Consider the following 22,214-nt stretch of genomic DNA (forward strand, 5'->3'; position numbering starts at 1 on the left):
ATGCAGCCAGAAGCAGAATTCCAGTCTGGATCATCAAATCATGGTAACTAATCATTGTGGGCCAAGTGAAATAATGAAAATTACACACATAGTTATGACCGGAACAAATTTCAGATCGCAGGCCATCCTAAATGTAAACCTTTGGCAAAGTGTCTGACATTAATTGCTGTATGTATGGATGTAATTTAATTTTCTTCACATGGGATCCAGTAAATACATTTGGTTTTGTCCAAGCAAAACTTTCAAGTATTCAGCCATTGTTTACAGATGCCCGACAAGCTTGATGTAACAACATTTAAATGTCAGCAAATACATAAATCACTTTAGGCTGGAATTATGCTCCAGTCCTAGAGCACCAGTGTATTAGCTTTTATTAGACTGAAAGGAAGTGGGTGACACTTTTCGGTATCAAGAAAGCAGCCAAAAATATACTTTCCTTGTATTAGTATCACTTCATCAGTACAGGGACCAAAGTTAAGAATCTCTTATTTTACTGAATGAGTTTCCCATGCACATATAAGTTAGTAGTGAAGCATGTAGGTTACTCTTGGGGGGGGGGGGGGGGATATATAAGGAGGTACTCACCCAAGCAAAAAAGAAAACTTTCTGCAAGGTAACATGGCCCAGGGGGTTAAAGTGGCCCACAGCAGCGCTCAAGACTGTTCCTGAATCTTCATTTTCTCTTTCATTATGACATTCCAAGAGAAGGAAAGACTCACTAGCTGGCTCTCATAATTATGATACTAATGTCCAGTCCTCTCATCAGTTGCTCAAATATTAAGAAGTAATAGCTGCATAAACAGACACACACATACGGAAATGCAGTCATTGCCAGAATTCACATCACCGACCAGTTTCACCCTGCAATACTGAGGCTCATTTGAATTTGGTTCTACACAGGGGTCAAGGCATCTTTTTAAAGACTTATCTAGAATTACCGAAATCACATTTGATTCGACGCACTAGGCTGCTTTGCATGACAGCAAACCAAGAGGCCAGTAGAAGTCACAGTTATTGATGGCATATGTAAAATATTGAAATTGAATAAAAGGAAAAACAATGCCCTATATCAATCATGTCTTTTACAGGGAAACACCTTGAGAAATGAAAGACAGGAATGTCAAACTAGATAGTGAAATAATAAAAATAGCACACAGACACCATACACCCAGACAAAATACCCTTTTATTGTTAACAGTCCTTATTCCGTCGGTGGACAAAACCAAGAATCAATGGCTGTTTTTTTTTTTTTTTTTTTTAAAACACCTGCCAGTCTCAAGGGGAACTGGTGTCACTCACTGTTCTCCTTGCCAGTGGCAACTCAGGGTCTCATAAGTCAACTCTTCATTTTCACAAGCAATTGTTTACTTAATGACCATAGCTGAAGAGCAAAAAGCAGTCAATACTACTTATCACCACTACATTCCTACTATGTTTCCACTACTGTTAACATTAATAATTAACAATAACAATACAAGAGAATCTGCGAAGTTAAATGAAACAAGCATGAAGAAAAATGCAATAGCTTAGAAGGAAACGTGTGAAGCAAAATCTTCATATTCTTTACAGCAGAAAGCATATTATACTCCTCCGAACATAACTTAAAAAATTGAAACAGTGAATGAGACCAAATACTCACTGCTGCTTAGTTTTTCTTTTGTTTTCATTTGCAGTTGTGATTTCTTAAATGTTCAATACACTGCAGGTAACAAACACAGGAGCTTAAGGTAAGATAAGGTTTTTAAAATAAAATAAAAAAAAAAAATAATAAAAAAAAAACCTACCCAAAGGGCTAATCAATATTACAAACCCCAAAACACATTCAAAATGACTTAAAACAGTAAAATCACTTGTGCTTACTGTATCCCAAAACAGCCTTCTCAGTGACTAACCTCACACAGCTTTCATGGACAGCAAATAAAACTACGCTTAAATACATCTAGACATGACAATTTAAATTTCAACTACTATATACTTTATGCTAAGTGTGTTAAAAAGTACAGACATTTGCTTTTCAAAGACCATCAGTCACCACTTCTCAAGTTCCTCCCCCTGCCCTTGCAGCCACTACAAAACCAGGACACGGATTCAGTCTAGTTAACTACGCCTGCCTCATTTGAGTGCCAGCCACGGGCATCCAGTGTCGGTTGGGTATTTTGAGCCCAAGGAATGACGTGCAGAGTGGCGCAGCTCCAGCACCAGAGGGTGCCATTCAATCCTAACGCTCGTAAATGGTGCTGTTACAATGAATACAGACTAGAATTAAGTTAAACTTCTTAGTAGCTGGTTCAGTGCAGACAGTGGGATTGGTTCAGGTAGTTGGGAGCATTACAGGAAAAACTGACAAGTGGACAAAAAGGGAGCAAAGGCTGGGTAGGTGGTCACAGGATAAAGGAGGTGGCTGACATGATCATTCAGCTTTGCGTTTCACACCTGGGAGCTTCTCTTGTATCCTGGAAGGGGGAAAAATAAACTGTCAAAGACTTGATAATAAGATGCAAATTGATACACACCTACCTTCACATTAATTATGAAGTCTAACAATATAGCTCCCAAGATCAAATATGAACCAAGGATTGCTTAACTCAGCAGATTTCAGCTACCTCAGTCCTTTATTTCACTCTACATTCCTAAAAGTTCATTCAGTCTAGAAACATGGTAAGTACAGTTAATTAATGACCACTTACTTGGAAACCATGCTGTTGAACTGTGTGCGTACAATGCCAACATAATTGTCAATCTGAGTCTGAAAGGATACAAAAACGTAATTAACATAATGGAAAAGCTATTTTGTGTACAAATGACAGTGGAGTAGAAGTCTGTCCAAAAAAACAAGCAGACAGCCAGATTCTCCAGGCCTGGAAAAGGAACTGCCCTAATGCCCTAAAAAAGAAATTCCTGATTGCTGCCCACTGATGGCTCTTAAGAGCCACACTTTGCCTGGTGCAGACTGGCAAGTCTCAAGGCTCCCCAAGTGGGCCAAGGGCAACCAGTGCACTACTGCTCCAGAAGAACCTGAAAACTTAATTTCTCCAGCAACACAGCAATCCTGAACAGTAATCCCACGTAGATAAAGCTCCAAGTAATTAAGTCAATTAAGAACATGAGCAGATAAACTTTCACTCTTAGGAGCAGGACAAGTCTAAAGTACAGGGTACTGTGTGGTTCCACAGGCCCAGTCAGCCAGAGACTGCATGTGTGTAATGTAGAATATGTATATCATACTGACACCATATGCAGTATACACCTTATACTTACTGATGCTTATATGCAAAACTAACCCTTGTGTCACAAATAAAAGGATCGAAACTCAGCTGTTATAGCTGTGGCGGAAATCGCACTTAAATTTTAAAATCTGGCACAAATGATCAAATTGTACCTGGCTAAAGATGTCATGCTGGTACACTGTCGACATCAATATCCACTTAGAAACAGAACTACAACGCTAATCTCAAAATACTCAAAAGCCCTTACTGTTCACTGAAAAACACTGCATTAAAACTATACCTAATTGCGCTGCTTAACTAACATTCTGCATTACTTTGGTCGAGGGAGTCAGCTAAACATACATACACAGAAATAAACAGAATGCGCTTCTACTGAAACAAGTAGACACTGTTTACACCCCACATTCTCACCTTGTTCTTTTCATACACCAAGGGCAAAGTGAAGATAAGAATGTCCGCTAAAAACAACGAGAAAAAAAACCATTAGGATAATCACAACAACAAAAGTCTGAAATGCTTAGCCTTTTCTACAAAGGGACTAACAAACTATTTCAGTCTGCTGAAGTATAACTGAACAGGAGAAATTTCAATTGCTGAACTGAACCAATGTCAAATATCAGTTTACTAGCATAAATACACCAGCAAGACAATTGCTTTCTTCAGTGATTAACAATTACAATCATTGACATGAAATAAAGCAGCATTTTACAGTAATCCAGCCAAGTTTAAATAGACAGTGCATTGGAAGACCTACTAAAAAGAAATGAGGTGAAACGGTTATTTACTTTAAGTCTAGTAAATCATTTCATACACTACAGTGTAAAAGACAGCTAATTTTCCCCTGGTATTTAGAGCAAATAGAGCTACTCTGCTTGATTTTCAGCCCTGGTCCTAACGGACCTTTTCATATTGTTTGTGGTCTTCCTTTTCATATTTGTCTTCTCACAACTTTAAGAAAGTAATGTATTCTTGGAAAACCCTTTGTAAGGTAAATTCTGAGAACTCAGATGTAATTACTAACAGTTTCAATGTTAAAAATTTTGTATGCTTTGAGACCCAAAATTGAGACCCATTTTTGCCAAAATATCAAATCCAATTAAAATTGAATTACATAGTTAACATTAGTTATAAGGAAATACAGCACAGCAGCTCCCCTTAATTACCCTTTAATACTCTATGGTTGTCTATATGTGCTCCTTCAGCTCTTTTGTATCTATTACATTCCATACACTTGAACACTCACAAACAAAACACACTTAATGTTTATGTATTAATTCAATGTCTAATGCAAGAAACAGAAGAGTAAAGAAAAAATGCAAATAAATTGACACTCGCTAAACACGTGGATATGGTATCTATGTGGGATGTGTGACTGAACTTGGGTCTAACCCGTGCTCAGTCTGTGAGGACTTTTCATGTATTCCCCGTGCTTCTGTACATTTTCTCCCATGCTCAAAATGTGTTTTAGGCAAATTGGTGACACTAAATAGTCAACTTGTCTGCTTGTGTTACACTGCTCTGATGTATAGATGGGTGAATGAATGCAGAGTTCAGTGTCGTTTCTCTAGCACTGTAAATATTCTTACATGAAGGTTTCAGCTAGATACTCGTTAACCATTGTCCATCGCGTTGGAGAAAAACGTCCTGCTTAATGAGCAAATGAAAATGTCTTGCACCGCTCATGTGAAAAGCATGCAAAATCCAAATTATAGCCTCGTAAATGTAAAATGCCCCATAAGTCAAAAAAGGGGTATTAATTGAACCTCCTTGTAAAATCGAAAACTCGTGACTCGACTGGGCGTATCTCAGAGTATGACCACATTTGAACTTTGACATTTTGAACTCAATGGCTCATTTAAAACAATGACAAATTCGGCTTTAACAAACACCACAATACCCAATTTATTTGTTTCAACTGACCATGAACTGAAATATCACAAGAAAATAATCAAATACATAGCATTGTTTTAAACAAAAAACTAGGGTGTGTATTAAGAGAAAGGGGATGAAGTTTTGGAAATAACAAATGAAGAGGATAACTTACTTATGTCAAAGGTCATAACACAGATGAGAAAGGATGCAAAAAAAGGTTGTAGGAAATGAAGGACTCAAGCAGACTGCTGAACTCAGATCTTGCCTAGTTATGTACTGCTGTAGCCCACGGACATATGTGCGCCCCCAGTAAACCCAAAGGAAAAACAGTGGACAAATAACAGGAAACCGAGGCCTATGGAGGTCTGCCTCTGTCGCTCCTCCACACAACAGCTATCACACATACCCAATTAATTGCTCGTCTCCAGTGTTAACAGCAGCGGCAGCTTCCTTACCTAGGATCAAGACGGTAATGCCATTGAAGACTGCACCCACATAGGTCAGTAGCCACATTGCAACTGCCAGCTGAAACACATACAGGAATGTTCACCATTACATGGGTCAGGTTCTTCTGTCCACTGTCACTGAAGACATTGGATCTCTTGAAACAGCAAAGGCATACATGTTCCAATCTAATTACAAAAATCAGTGCACACATTTGAGCAGTACATTAACCACATGACTTGGTTAAACTGCATTAAACACGTGTGTGGTTTCTGTTCTCACCCAAATATACCGCCCTCTCTCCACATGAGCTACTCCTAAAACCCAAAAATGCAAGAACCTACCAGTGCTGACCTGAAAAAAATTCCCCCACATATGCACCATGAGTGGCTTTTCAACCAATTTCAGGCAGGCTTACAGATCAAGCAGACTGTGGGGGCTAGAGAGAGCTTAAGCGCAAAGGCTGGCCCACTGTGGCTTCTATAAATAGGCAGGCCAGCTGCAGGGATGGTGGAGAACTGGAGCAACACACTGACGCTCAGCATTTCCTTCTGCACCATGCAGGCAGATGCTGCTCTCCTCACAAACACTGATGGCGCCAACACAGGTCACACAGTGCAGCAAATACAGCTAGAGCATCCAACGCAGTGAGCCTGGAGGGGAAACGACGCACCTTGAGGGAATCCACCAAGTCCTCCACTAAGAAGAGGCGGCTCATGAGTTTGAGGGCTCGGTTGATGTAGGACAAGCACACGTCAACATGCTTCCGGAAGGTCTCAGGGGGCACACTAACATCCTTGTCCATGAAGGATCTGAGGAATGGGGGGGGCAGAAGCCATAGGTCAGCTAAACATAGCAAATGCACCAATAATAGGAAACATGTACAGCATAATATGCTCAATACACTCTGCTCAAAGAACACAGAGGCAAAAGTTCAATTTTAAAGCACACTTACATTCTAATCACACAAAGACAGGCTATACATAACACATCATGAATTGATGTCATGTGGCACAAAAAAGAATTACACAACTGTACTCATACTGAATTATTAGCCTTTGTTAAATAAAGGTTATTAAATAAGGATTTATTAGAATGAAAAGAAAAGATTCAAATCCAGGCTTTACTATTAATTCCCACTTACCTGAAGGGGTGTCCCTCACTGGACTTCTGTACTGCCTGGATGATGGACTTGTAGATGCGGAAGCTAATTGTGACACAGAGCAGGGCAAGAAGCAGGTATGACACAACGCTGATCACGCTGAAGGCGGCCAGGGAGAGGAGCAGCAGAAGTGAGACTCCAAACACCACACCTGACTTCTTGGGGTCTCGCCAGTACACCAGATCCTTCGCTGGGGTAGGCAGGAGAACAAGGACAGAAGCAGCACATTACTCACTTCAGATATCATGGACAGAACTGCTTGACAGAGATATATGATCTGCTGACACCAAGATATACGTACACTTCCAACCCTCTCACTCAAATCTAGTTAAAATATAAGACACTAAAATTGCCTGCAAGCCCATCTGTAACAAAATTATTTCTATAAAATGAATGTTACAGCACAATTACACAATGCTAAGAATGATAAGTGGGTTGCAATGAACACACTAAGCGCTCCTGTGGGTAACCTAACAACACACATTCCAGCTGCTTGGCAGGGGGTCAACCCCAGTCCTTCAACACAAGCTCAGACTGAAAACAGAACTCCTGTGTGTAAGCTGCCCTCCTCTTCTGATTTAGCAGTTGTTGTTATCCTAAGATGGTAAAACAACTTGGCTTATCTGCAGAAAAACCACTTGCTGAACTCAAAACTAGCCCCACTCCCACCCCTGCACCCAGCCAGCTGGACGAGCCTTTCCTAGGCCTGACCACTGGGAACGAGCCAAAGATGCTACTGCAGTAATACCTGCAGCGACTGCAAAGTGCAATAGCTGGTCTAGCGGAGTCAACACTCCATGATCCCATTCAAACCGAAGTAATCCAGCATCACACGGTCGTGTCGCTTTGAACCTTTACCTCACCTTGACTTATCATCCCTAACCTCATTTTGCAGTTACCCTGGGATTTCCTGTCAATTTATTTCCATGCAGGATAATGGATAAAGCACTCAATCATAGACCTCAGGGATGCTGGTTTGAATGAGAGATATGATATCCAACTCACTGTCAAGTAAATTGCAACAACTAGCAGTACAGGTAATATAACTGAGTACTACTACTCAGTTTTACATTGCTTTTCTAGGAAAAGCCAGGTCAATCTTCACTGCCTCCTCAGGCTTGGGACTGGCACTGAGTAACCAGTGGTTGGTGTTACAGGCAATTTGTCCCTTGAAACACATTTTCAGACTGTGGGAGGAAACCAGAGCACCCAGGGAAAACCCATGTGAACACAGGGAAAGGATGTAAACATTCTCTGATGCTGCCCAGGTGTTTTTTTTTTTTTTCATAAAAAAAAAAAGCACTATTCGCTGCACCACTGTGCCATCCATAAGTTAATATAAGTGAGTAAAAAGCAAAATCTGCTAGACATATATGTAGTGGTAGGGCAGAGAAAAGGTATTTTGAGAAGTATTCTCTTTATTTAACCATACCACTCTTTGCAACAATCTTTCCATGTACATCTTCAACTTAAAGGAACTCCATCATAATCTTTTAAAAACAACTAGAAGCATTTGAATAAATGGCTAGGACAACAAAAATATTTGCTGACTTCAAAATATGAAACTGAATCATCTTTTGCGTGTGTAAATGTAAAGATTCTAAACTTCTTGACTCTGAAATTTACATGGTGAAGAGGCAGGGATGAAAGGATGCAGGAGGTTTCCATCACAGTGCTGCAAAGGTCCGAGTTCATCCCAGCATGCTCTTGGGGCAGTGACTGGGAGCAGCCAGAGCTGACAGCCTGCATCGGTTATGGTGGCCCCTCCCTCCTTCCCTCCCTGGGCCCCTCTGCAGAAGCCTGTGCCAGTGACATCCCAGTCGCAGTGGCCTGCTTTCAGCATCAGTACAATGTAGCTCTTAAAGGCGCAGCACCAGCTCTACCCAGACACTGTATGACCCCAAAGCAGCACATCTGAGGTCAAAACAAATTATACAGTGTAAATCTGCATTAACACTAAATCTCAGCTCTTCATACAGATACTACTTCAAGTAGTCTCCTGACATTTCTTGTACAGACCAGCGTACCTCGACATTTGAGAGAAATGAGGGCAAATGCATTGCAATTTTGCTGTATATTAACACGAGACCATGTAAGATGGTCACACAGTTCCATGGAACAGATGCCTTTTGTATCATACTTTTACTGCTGCAAGCCCTGATCTTTAAACAAGCAAACCCACTGGATCTACACGGGAGGAAAAAGTAAACACGTGAAATGTAGGTCTTGAGTCATACAAAGAAATGCTGGTCTGGGGTTGATTTTGGTCTTGGTCACCAAATGGCAGGCTAGACACTACTGAGTCAAATGAAAACTACAAGACAACAAACATTTACTAGAGCTCTGCATCTCTCTACTGAGAGGAGTGCTCTATAAAAAATGAATAGTCTAGAAACGCTGATGATCATACAAGCATCGTACGGGATATCCCCGAGAAACTGCAATGCTGTCATTTCATACTTTGACATTCTGAGGTTTTTCTGCCAAAGTGACACATGACGTGCTTCATAATGTAAAATGAGGGAGGCACATCAAGACATGAATCAATGCTCCTCTTTTACAATAACACTGTTGCCCTGCTTTGGACATACTGCAGCATATCATGGAAAAGTGCATCAAAGCAGAAACCCAACACTTGAAACGGATTGTGGGAGCCTGTCCTCCGGCACTCAGTCACCTCACAGTCACACATGCCCTGCCTTATCTGATGCACTCACTACCAAGAGCTAAAACAGGAGAAGGTCGCAAAATGCCAGCATAATGCGAAAAGTAAAATTTGTGTCTTCTCCATATTGTTAGGACTAATGTTTGAACACAAATTCAGCATCCTATGCAATAAGAGCAGTTTTTCCATTTACACATTTTTAAATACAGCACAAATAGGAAAATACTGTGTAAGAAACAGTCAAAAGCCTAAGATGTTTGCTTGTGTGAAAGGTTAGCAGGCCAAATGCCCAGAAGGGAGACATGTTACCTGACAGGTGGGTTAGTACCGCTGCCAAGACATGCTCTGCAAGATAGTATGCATCTGCAACCCATGCGTCGATTCCCACTACCTCTTCTACTGCAGAAGCATCAAGAGGAGGTGTGCAAAGGGGTGACACAGGAGAAGGTGTTCGGGTAACAGTAGTTTGGAGTTCAGAAGCAGGTAGAGGATACTTTCCTCTTGGCCTATTATTACTTGTGAGGCCATGTCTGGCACTGGAAGGTCCTCATCCTCTTGGCTACTCCCCAGCTCTTTAAGAGCACGAATAGTGAGGCACTCTTGCTCAAGATCCAGAACCATAGTGGGTGAAGACTGAGAAGATGGGGCACCAGTTTTTGGAATCTCCATCCTTGATGTGTAATGAGTACAGATGTCTATGGGATCTTCACCCTGCTGTGACTTCAGGCACTCTCTCATAAACTCAACAAAGCTGTCAGTGGTAGCAGAGACAGAGCATTCTGGTTCAACACTCTCAGGGTCACTTGTTTCTGGAGGGTGTTCTTCGGCTTCAGACTTCTGCTGGTTCACATCTGCTGAGAACACTAAACCAGACTCTAGAGGTGATAAGATATCACCTCCATACAGGCTTGTTGGTTCCTCACGCAGTTTCTCAAATTCAGTGGAATCATCTTGTTCCTCAGAATAACCATTATCTGGTTCAAGCTCCTGTAGTTGCAGCGGAGTGTCTGATGACTTTTTTGAGAAGCCTGAAAACAGATCTTGGGGAATGTCCTGAGGGCAGGGCTGACCTCCAACAGACGCTGAAAGGGAATCTTCAGAAATCACTTCGGAGACATTTCTAGATTCTAATACTTCTACTGGTGGAAATAATTCATCTTGGGTCTGTATGTTCATCTCAGAGGAGGACTTAATTTCATAATCTAAGCCCAACTCCATGTCTACAAGCATACCTGTTATATTTGCAAGAGGGCTTTCACTATTAATCTCTTTGGCACAATGTGGAATATACTCAGTGTTATTTGGATTCTTCTGAAGTTGGCTGTCCTTAAATAGAAGATCCACCTGAAGAGAGTCTGGTTCAGGTTTGCCTGTCAGAGGGGAGGCCAAGCTAATACTAGGGTTTTCTACAGCGTCATTACATGAACAGATATCAGAATCACAACTGCACGAGGTTTGCTTTGAAATGTCCTGCCCTTGATCTATCAGGTCATATTTTTCTGTAATTATTTCTGTAGATTCTGTATCAAAGGATGACTTGTAACGAAGTTCATTTAGATCCTCTGTATTTTCAGTTAAACACTGACCATGCAGGACATCAAAACTGTCAATGTTCTCTAAAGGCAAAGAATCCTCAGTAAATTCCCTGGATTGCAATTCAGCAGAAGTAGTAGAAGGTTCATTTTGTGCTTGAGATTTAGATGTCTTCTTTTGATCATACAGTGCAGTTCCAAATTCAGAATCACTCTGGCTTGTTGGTGACTGCTCCTGATAGTCTGAAGTTATAGGGTCTGAATGAGGTGGCAACAGTGGGCACTGCTCATGTGGAGATGCTTTTTCAATGGAACATTCTGTTACGGAGTTTTTGTTCAATTTCAGTTCTACTTCAGACTTTGGCTCTGGAGAGCTTGACTGTTCTTTTACAGGGTCTTTGACAACCTCAAAACTGTCTTCCTCTTCATCACTAAAGGGCTGCTCATCTGTCTCAATTACATTGATAATGGGAACAAGAACTGACTGTTTCTCTTGATTAGTTGACTGCATATTCTTTACCTCATCAGGTACGGAGGGTGTAACCGAGACAATGCCTTCTGAAACAGCCACAGGACTGCTAAGACTTAGTACAGTAGCCAAGACAGGCACAGCATCCTCGATCACAGTATCATCAGACTCTCCCGAGCTTTCCATATCTATTATCTCTGCAGGCTCTGAATCAGAGCTCTGGGGAGTAGGTTTTAACTCTGAGGTCTCAAGGTCCAGGGATGGAGGAGATGGAGGGGGTGTTGGGGATCCAAAACCAGCAGGTGGGGGAGGGGAGGGAGAAGGCTTTGAGTCATGAAGCATTGGGACATTAGTGGGTACCTGTGTTTCAGGATCAGTTTTCTCTTGTTTATCCCATATGTAGGCAGTGGGCAAAAAGCTCAAATCAAATTCTGAATCCTCTTCTGTACTTGGCCGTTTTGCAGATTCACTGATGTGATCTTTCTGAAGAGATGGATCAGCAGGAACATCCATGAATGCATCAGGAACACTTGCCACTAATGCAGTTGCTGCTTGGGTCTCCTCAAAATCACAACCTCAGATGCCACAAAATCTGAAGGCCCACTGCTACTGAGCTCTGGAACAGTTTCAAAGTTGGGTGCTGGGGGAAGATGAGCCTGCATCCAATCTGCTGTGTCTTCAAAGTCACTGCCCCGGCGAGTGTCCCCCAAAACCTCAAATGGCGATTCAGGAGAGTCTTGGTCAGGGAACACTTCTTTCTTCTGAAAGCGAGAAGACTCTGTGGGAGACTTTTCAAAATGACGTTCTTTAAAATGAAGCAAACCTCCATCATTCCAAGCATCAGGATCATTCTGTTTTGCCACAAGGGCCTCCAGTGCTTTGATTCTTTCTGACACAGGAGAGATTTTAATGGGGGAAGTGTCTTTACTGGGGGGAGCAACGGATGACTTTACAGGCCCAGAGGATTTCAGAACAGAAGGAATTGGACTGGAACAGCCACTCAAGGGCAAATCTATTCCACATGCAGCTAGATTGTTCTCCTTGTCCTTCATAAAATGGTGTTCACCAACAACTCCTGGTGCTTGACTGCCACGAGTAGCTGAAGTAAACATGTTGGATTGAGGGGAAAAATGAAGAGAAGTGTCCACACCATCTGACGTCATACAAGGTCCCTGTTGTACCCTGTTGTCAGCTGCAATTAGCCAGCATAAAGGGGGGGAAAAAGGAGTACGAGGATTTTTTTTAATGAATGCACATAACTTCCATGCATAAAAATAAAAATTTGGTCCTTGCTTGTAGCTCTAGCGAATAGACTTCAACTGGTAAAAAAAATTAGGTGAAAACATGGAGATGTGCATGTTAAATACACACTCTGAACCAATAAAAAGTAAAGAACCAGAAGCAGGACCACAACCTGCAGCAGAAAGCAGAAGAATAACAGCTGCATTGCCATTCATTAAATTGTATATCATGCATTCATGCATGAAATGAATCAGTAACTTCACAACAATGGATGGAGTCTGGCTGTGAACAAGATCCACAAGCAGAAGAACTTTCCATTGAGGAAAAAAAATGATTTGCATGGTTTGAAATAAAGGAGCTTAACCATAAACATAAAAACTAAAATAAGATCCTTGGAAAATTGTTCCTCTGAAAACACCGAATCGGTGGGTAGCATTTCAACCAAATATGATTTTAGTGAAATTTTTAATGTAATACCACAAACCTCTGCTATTTTGGTCCTATATAATGACAATCGACACACTGATGCAGAACCAACAGAATACTGTATTTCGTATTTGTATTTTGTGGTTTGTTAGGATGCACGTTCTTCGGAACATTTCTGTGTGCCGTAGCGTGGAATGGGTGTGACTCCATGGATCGATTAATCGCATCTGTTTGGTTGTTCGTTTTGGTCGCCATTGTTGGAGTAGTTTCGATTAGCAATCTCTGTCCCTGACCCCTTAAATTGTGTGGAAGCTGTCAATCCTATTCAGTATGCAATATATTTTGCATAGGAGCTCCATCGCTGCTGTTCGTGGTGCTTCAGGTAAGTGTAGTTGCTACCGCTTTTTCCCCCTCACCCGCTACACCCCAGCCAGGCCCCTTCACTCGTCTACTTCTGCTCGCTTGGTGGTCCCGCGCATGAAAGGTAAAGCACGGAGGTTCTTGGTTCTGGCTCCGTTGTGGTGGAACGACCTTCCCCTCCCACTCAAAGTGCAGAAAATGTCTAAATTCAAGAAGGGTCTGAAAACTCACCTTTCCCAGACCCATTTTGCACAAGATCTCTCCAGCTCATGTATGGTGTAAATGTTCATGCACCGTAACTTTATGAGCATCCCCAGATTTGCCTTTATACAGCCACTGCTCCGGCATTGTTTGTGTATCGTATAATTAAAAAAAACTGGTAGGAGGTTATCAGGATTCATCTATCCTGTGTTTTATGCACCTACTCGAGCAATGAACATCTGTGCATCAAGTGGAAGGTAACAAACTAGGTTTACTTAAGAGTCACATGTCCGCAGCCATGTCTTTCTCTTAATGTAATGCACAAATTGTATTTTTGCTGAGATGTACGTCGCTTTGGACAGAAGTGTCTGCTAAATGAATAAATGTAAGTCCAAGTCTCTTAGTAAATATTTTACATGCTGTATACTAATCTTTCGGACACAACATTGTCTCTTTACGTCAGTGCCTGTAATCCCTGACTGACCAAAGCAAGCCATGAGTCTACCTCAGGACTGGACAACAACACTCAAGTCCGACAGAGGATGACCGCTGAAATCTGCCAGGATCAGCCCTGCCCACCCTAACAGCGCTTATTCAGTATTGTTAACTGGCAGGGAACAAATGTGGGAATTTCCACATGCTGCCCTTGATTAGTGTTGCGACCCAAAAATGTGTACTTTTGGCTTAGCGCTTCTCAGCGAAACAGAAATAATTTATCCAAGTCTGTACATGTTGTACTGGCAGCCCAATACAAAAACCGCTCAGTCCATCCCAAATATTGCAAACACAGTCCTAAACATCTGGAGGCAATACTAAAAGTTCGGATAAAAATATTACAACTTTATCAGCACTTAGAAATAATTTATTGGCAACAAACCTTAAGAACCAAAATCACACCCAAATAATGTCCAGCAAACAAACCAGTTTGTTTGCATGGTATTAAATACAATAAACAGCAGGACACTTTAGAGACCCCAGGTCTAGGTGAAAAACATAAGATATTAATTACTGGTGTATCTGGCAAGAGATTTTGTACTTTATTCAATATTCAAAAAATTCCTACAAATCATTTTGTGTCAAAGGAATGTACATTGTAAAAGCAAAAGTCTGAAAATCAGCTTTGTAGAAAATACTGCACAGAAATATTTAACTGTGCTATATTACTAATTTATTGGAGTGGCACCATAAAGGCATAACTCTAGTGTTACTGTTAATAAGGTATAATCATCTGCCTTTATCCTTACAGCACAACTTCGATACCGTTATGAAAAAGATAACAAAAATATCAAGTTATTTAGCTTTCTGCATTTGACACTACAACTGACCAGCTAAATTTGCAAAGAACAGAAGAACGTCTTTTTTTTTTTAAATAAAAAAAAAATTTAAAAAAAAAAAGGGAAGAGGGGAAAAAATTGAAGCTCCAGTTATTTCTAGCTCTACTCAGATGTAGTGACATGCACAACAGAGGAAGCAAAAAGCAGAGGTGGAGAAAGAACAGCCAAAGCGATGTGGGCCAAGAACCCAGGGGAAAGGGTGAGGAGGTGGTACTCCCCAGGGTTACTTACACTCAAACCACACCTCCAGATGGGGACCACCCAAATGGGGCAGGCAGGTTAAACAGATGCTTATACTATTAACTAGAATTCTTAAAGTGCCAATCTTGTGATTTCAGAGAGAAAAAGTACTGCTAACCTATATAATGTAGTATGTTCCAGTGAGGACTCATCCACACCCACTGGTTCCCCATAGAAGACACCATTTCCTTGTCTTTTATGATCTTTTTAAAATAACCATGTGTATAATGGGGAATATTGCTATGCATTTTAATCAACAATCAGTCAATCATCATTATTGAGCCTGACAGAGGAACACAAGACTCACTATTATTTCATAACATGAGAAAATCAAAATATAACATTTTGGATAATTTATTTGGGGTCTCAAAATAGCTTTTCAAATTTACATAACTGACTGATGCTGAAAGACTTGGATTTTGTGGTCAAACAAGACTGATGCTCCTACTTCAGCAAGCACAGGGTGAAATTTACTCCAGACTGGGTTGGGTGGCAGTGGTGTTACTGTGCTTCAAGCTGGTAAATTAAAGGAGGGGAAGTACACCTTTTTGTGCTGAGCAACACCTATCCATGCCTGATCCCCACAATGGGCAGACAGGATCACCCCAAACATCCTTAAATGACCATAAAGAGCATTAGGGTGCCAAGGCAGCCATTCACTTTGGTTTCACCCACTGGCTATAGGTAGAGTATAGAAAGGCACCAGAAATAGATGCAGCAATTTGAAATAGCAGCACAGAAAGACATGAGAAATAGAGCAATAGCAATAGCCAATGCATATGAGCAAGAGGGGAGGGGGGGCTGCGAGCTAAATTAGAAAGGTGAACAGCATAAGAGAACTATACACTTGCCTTGAGAAGACTGAATGAGAGATACAGGCGAAGAAGAAAGAAAGGAATCTGAAAAAATAAAGGACAGAAGAATGAGAATCCTACAACACACTAAGCTCTACCTCTTCACAGAAGAAGATAGAATTTGCAGATAAATGAGGGCAAAACTTTTTCCTGTGAAGCACAAAGAAATTTCACAGCAAAGACTAATTATAAATCATCTTCCATGCATCCAGAAATATCCTACATTCACCTCACAGGTCTATAATGCTCTACACTGACTCAATACAGATAAACCTTATGCTCTACACATTTAACTCCATGCACTTTAAGAACAGAAATGGCAACATACCAAGCAGAGAAATACACATTTCTCTAGTAGATACATACCAAAGCATGATAGATGCAAAACATAGCACAGTCCAACACTTTTTACAGTTGACACGAGCACACAAAAGTTAATACTGAAGCTAACTCAATACTTTTGCTCTATAGTGCCTGTTTGTGACCTCCCTTCCAGGGTCACAGGGAACTGTAACAGAATGAATTCCATGCCACTGTCTAGCTAGGCGAACACACCCTGGAAGGAGATTTGCCATAGGGGAACGTTAGACAGGCTAGGCTGGTTATTCTTCTCACAAAACCAGTGAAGAAAATGGAAATTTAAGATATACACCCATTTCATTCACGCAAATTTTATGAGTTTTGCTCACATACCCAGTACCAGAACCACACTGCAACCTCCTTTATCGTAGTGTAAACTTAAACACAAACAAGAATGAACATGTCAACAGACTGCCAGAGGCTGAGATTGAAACAGCTGCCTACAATTCATTTATAAAAATTTGCCATGCCAACTGTAACTTGGCTGGTAATGTGTCATCCTGTTTTCTTCACCCTCCGCACCAGACTTTCCGCATGCAAATGTGCCCTTTGTAACACCCAGTGGGTGTCCATATTTCAGGGATAACCCCCTCCATCAGGATTTTTGATGAGAGTATTTTTCCCTTTGTAGATGCTCATAAACAAACTGGCAATTGGCAGATCCACAGAGCCAGCATGGGCAGTATCCTGGCCAGACACAGTAAGGCACCATTCCAGCCCTGATTTTCCCTTAGAATTCCCTAGTTCCACTGTGGCAGACTTTTTAAAGGATTTGCAAAGTTATGCAACTCAAACATCTGCAGGGAGAGTGTAGGAAGAGACAGGGCTAAGGAACAAGACTGCTGCCTCAGCCTGATCTGAAGACATGATGAAGGACAAAACCAGAAGAACCTGCAGTTCTCTGTGCCAAAAATGTAGGTGGATTCAGTGGTTATTTTCACAATCAGATCTCACCTGAGATTTGCCTGCTGTCAAGGTGACACAGTATACCACAAATAGAAAAGAACAAAGAACACAAACAAATATACAGTCTCATTGGGGCACTTGACAAGGTTACAGTTCAGAGTGGTCACATATAACCTGACCTGCACCAGTACTCACCTCTGTTAATGCAAAGATACACACACCTTCATTGTAGTGGTTCCTGACCTTGTAACATAGTCAGTGCAAAGTGAAAACAGGTGCACAGCCAGACTAAATGTCTGGTGCCTCTGAAACAAAAGACATAAAATCTCTAACAACGGCTTTTATCACCAAATAAATGGAGTGAGGAGGAAACAGTACAATAACACTCAACTAAAACCTCCAAATATCAATCTGTGCTCCACTAACAGCATTAGGCTAAAAGTACAAACTACCACATCAGAAACTGGGTGGGTGGGAGGCATTTTCTGGCAGAGCAGCACACTGGGTAAAGATGGAGCCTCAGAGCTCATGGGGTGTGGTTAAGGATCCGGGGTTAAATATGTGAGAATGTTGCATTTTCTTGGGATGAGATCCCCCCCTCCCCCCGTCTAAATACATGAGAATGTTGTATTTTCTTGGGATGAGATCCCCCCCCTCCCCCCCGTCTAAATACATGAGTGGCAATGATTAACCACTTCTGAACCCTCCCTTATGATAAGCCACGCCAATGGGGTCCACGAGTTGGGCCTAATTTGAAGACACTCATGCTGCATGAGGATTCTACATGCAGCATTAACCAAAAATATTCTTTGTAGATCTAACCTCATCAAGATGTGTGACATTTGAGCGACTCTCAAACCAGCCACCAAGGACATGTTATTAACAAGGGTAGGTATGGAGTGTCTCTCTCCTACAGTTCCTAGGTCTGTAGGTGAAAGTGTACCTGGTACTGAAATATCTAGTACTGTAGTCTCATTTGAATATTTTGTAAAGGGAGAAGATAGCATAGCTGTTAAAGCCATTGCTTTGCAATGTGAAGATTTGCAAATTTTCAATCCTGTTCCCATTTCAACCCTTGAGTAGGGTACTTACCCTCAATTATTCTGATAAAAGTACCCCGCTGTATAAAACAGGCTGCTACGTGCAAGTTCCTGCACAAACCCAGCACTATACACTAGAGATCTTAGCTAAATAAAGATTAATACATTACTCATGGCTAGTTATTGTTTCAGCAGTCAGGAAAAAGCAATAAGGTGCTGCAGCTTGTATTATACATGGACAGGACAGGTATAAATGACTCATTTTAACCAGCTGACTGAAGGCTGGTAACAGGACTTCCTGACAGACTCCACAAAAAATTATAAATATATACCACCTCCATCAGCTGAGGTAGAAGTTCAGCCATTAACTGCTTTTTAGATGTTGACAATTCATGGGAAGACGAAGATGTAAAAGGACATGACGCATTTACCTCTCTCAGTAAGGGGGAAATAAGTCATGTTCAATGCTATCATTGCATAACTGTACTTTCAAGTATTGCGTATTTGTCCCATATACACCAGCTTTCCGCCACAAGCTTTCCTTTTGAATTAAATCCAAGCCAAGAAATTCAAGCTCTGACACTGAAAATTGGATTTTTTTTTTTTTTTGAGTAAATATGGATACTTTTCAGGGACTGCCAGGTGGAAAAAATACTTAGTTTAAGAGCTGGAATGAGTTTACCTCAGAATTGTATAACTGTTCAAATTTGCATACAAGAGAGTCAATACTGTAAAAGAAATTATTTTGCACACGTAAGTTACAGCACAGCGAACTGGAATTTTTTGGAGAAAAACTATTCGTAGAGAAAAATGAGATGCAATAAGCATCATGAGTGAAGTGTGAGTTCAGTGTAGCCGAGATGGTTCCTGTGGTGCTTCTCTCCGTCGTGTCGAGCTCCTGTCTGAGGGCTCTAAACGGGGCGCGGCCCCTTTAAGAGCCCCCCTCCCGCGTCTATTAGAGCGCATCTGCACTGCAGACATGTATTCGCCTCAACGCAGTTCAAATGTCCATCATCATCCTCCACATTTCACAAACAACAGGAAAGAGAGAGCCATTTTTCAGATAACCCTCACTGACCCAGGCAGTGGTGTGCAGTTTCTGCCTTTAATCCACAATTTAACATGGGATTCCCGTCAGTGAACGCGCTCTGAGTCTGAGTCACTCGTCGTGTTACCGCAGTTCATCGGATTCTCTTCACTGACTCACGGGTTTTTGACATGAAATCAATGAAAGGTTTAGTTTAAAAAAAAAAAAAAAAGACATCGAAAAACGCAAACAAAACCGCCGAAATAAAATTACATGTGTAAAAAAAAAATGTTCATGTGCGGTCGTAGTCAAACCTGTTACTCATCATATCATACAAAAACTTGCAGTTCAGAATAAAATCGAATTAATAATTATTTGAAAATTAAAGCGTAATTGTATGGCTAAATTACTGCACTCAAAATCGCATTAACGATACACAGAAGAAAAACACAGAATGAATGATGGTCACGAGTTTAAGACACGATGACCTCGGCACGGAAATTCAAATAACAACGTGCTCCTTTCGCAGCTCCGGCGGTACAGAGCGCTTATTCATGGAGGATAATCGTGAAAACGTGCACCTTCGCCCCCAGCCCATCATGTCTTCCCACACTGACTCTCCTCTTACCGGAGAACTTGGGCTCTTTGGCCGGGATCCGTTCCGCGGAGCCGTCGGCGAACCCTTGCGATGAGGAGATCTGAGCGGATTGCGTTGCCATTTTCAGCAGCGGTTCGAAAAATGCTGCGCTGTGCAGACGGTAGAGCAACAGAGGAGCCTCAGGACCTCTTCACGCGGGCCCGCGCTTTGCACCGTCACTGCCCTTCAACGCCGCTTGCTCCGGAACTGTGTGCGCGCGGCGCTCCAGCTCTGGAGGGGGGGGAAGGATTCTCGAGAGCAGCTCGGACTGAGGCTGCGGAAGAAGAACCGCGAGAACAACAAGGCGGCACTATCATGCACAGCAAAACACATGGGCACGCTCTCGATGGCCGCGTGACGGTGCGATTGACATTACCTCATTTAAAGGCGTATGCCGAGAGCGATGTGAACGTGTATCGCCAAACAAAAATGTGTAAAACAGACGTCTCAAAAGAAGTAGAAGGAAGAAGTGAATAAATCCAAGCCCAATCGCTGTTATCCCCACGTTTTCCTAAACTGCTGCTTACGTCAATTTTGCCAACAGAACAGAGTACTGTGACTAACCCCGTATACGATCAATTGAATTGTCTTTTTGGAAAGAAATAAAAAACGGGTGGTTAGGTTTTGGCAATTCTATTTTTTAAAAAGCCACCCAATGCAGCCTGTTAGGCTTCCATAAGGCTGAGGAATTCAGTTATGTAATATCTGACATATTTTTGTTGTTAACACACACAACACGAAGCCTTCCAGGTTTATGTTCTGAGACAGTCTCGTTTAAGGCACTTTACACATCAGGCCCTCTGTCCTGTTCGCATGCTAGGCCTGGCTTGACTGATGTGATCAGACTGTAGATTTTTACAAAATCCTGTACATTTGTAGGCACAGGACCCAGGCTCAGTTACTAATCACTGTTGTGCTTCAACCAGCATCTACTGAGTACTATTGGTAATACTTTCGGTCCTCCCGGTACCTGAAAAGCTGTTACGCAGAGTTTAAAGTTGTACCCAAAAAAAAGTTGTGCCCACATTTCTATAATAAAGTCCTCAGGGTCTACAGAAAAATCAAAGCATGATGGAAAGAAAAGAATGTTTGATTTTGATTAAACAAAACGTAAGATAGTGCAGCATACAATAAAATGAATGTAAAAGTAGCCCATTTTAGAAAGAGCATATTTCCATATTCGCCCAGTGTGTCAGACATTAGTCCTGAGGAGGTCTAGGACGCTGTCCAGTCGAACCTTGGAGGAAAAGCACCAGGGCCTGATGGCTTTCCTGTGGATTTCCAAGAGGAATTCTGGCCAGCACTTTGCCCTGTACTAATGTCACCAATTTACATTTGCACGTTTAGCCGAGAGTTGTCTCCGAAGTGACGCACATCCCTCGATTAACAACATGCTCAAAGACGGACATATCCTTCACTTTTGGAACGCAGCTTCAAGCAGCCTAATATTAACCTAATATTAAAGAAAGGCTTTAGAATGCCATTAGAATGCTCCTCATTTCATCCGATTAGTTTGCTGCGTGTGAATTTTAAAGTGTGATTGCAGCTTTGTCAGGTAGGCTCGAGACTGTTCTAAAAATCAAACCTTATGAAACTGGATTTATTGAAGCCAGGAAGACTAGAAGACTAACCAAGCCAAGCCTCTGATAATGTACATTGTGCATTAAACATTGTAAACTTTATTACTGAAAAGCAAGAGTCTGCTTTCATTATCTCTTGATGTAGAAAAGGCATCTGACATGGTAGAATAGTGTTTTTTATTTGCTGCTATGGCGAGACTTAAGATGGGTAATAATTTCGTTAACCTAATGAAGCTCTTATGTTTAAACCTTTCAGCACAGGTTAATATAAACGTGTTCTGTTGGACAATTTCTCTGTTGCAAGAGGCTACCAGCAAGTTACTATTCACTCTTACAATCGAACCTGTGTCAGAAGCTATTAGGAGCAATAAGGACATTCATTACTGGTATAATAGCAGGGGAGGAAGACCATCGGATTGCTCTATATGCTGATGATGTGCTGCTACACTCGAGTAATCCTGAAACATCAGTCCCAGCAGTTCTAAAGGTGATATAGTTTTATAGTAAACCTTCAGATTATAAAATCAATCTCTATAAACCTCTGGCTCTGAATATTCCTCAATTTCAGTTGGTGTTTTCCTGTTTAACAATGTCTGGCATTAAATATGTAGGAATTTTTGGTATTCCTGATTTTGA

At 41.4% G+C, this 22,214-nt stretch overlaps 1 protein-coding gene across 1 annotated transcript; it reads right to left on the reverse strand.

The window, feature by feature from the left end:
• Positions 1 to 1,165: 1,165 nt before the first annotated feature.
• On the reverse strand, positions 1,166 to 20,645 carry rtn3 (reticulon 3). Its single transcript, XM_018744449.2, is given in 11 exon segments — positions 1,166 to 2,453; positions 2,688 to 2,746; positions 3,639 to 3,685; positions 5,555 to 5,624; positions 6,217 to 6,355; positions 6,688 to 6,895; positions 9,680 to 9,904; positions 9,907 to 11,940; positions 11,943 to 12,563; positions 16,026 to 16,073; positions 19,990 to 20,645. Coding segments are annotated over 11 exon segments (3,585 nt in total). The 5' UTR covers positions 20,081 to 20,645; the 3' UTR covers positions 1,166 to 2,410.
• Positions 20,646 to 22,214: the final 1,569 nt, after the last annotated feature.

The sequence above is a fragment of the Scleropages formosus genome, chromosome 13 (assembly GCF_900964775.1).
Source record: "Scleropages formosus chromosome 13, fSclFor1.1, whole genome shotgun sequence".
NCBI classification, from domain to species: domain Eukaryota; kingdom Metazoa; phylum Chordata; class Actinopteri; order Osteoglossiformes; family Osteoglossidae; genus Scleropages; species Scleropages formosus.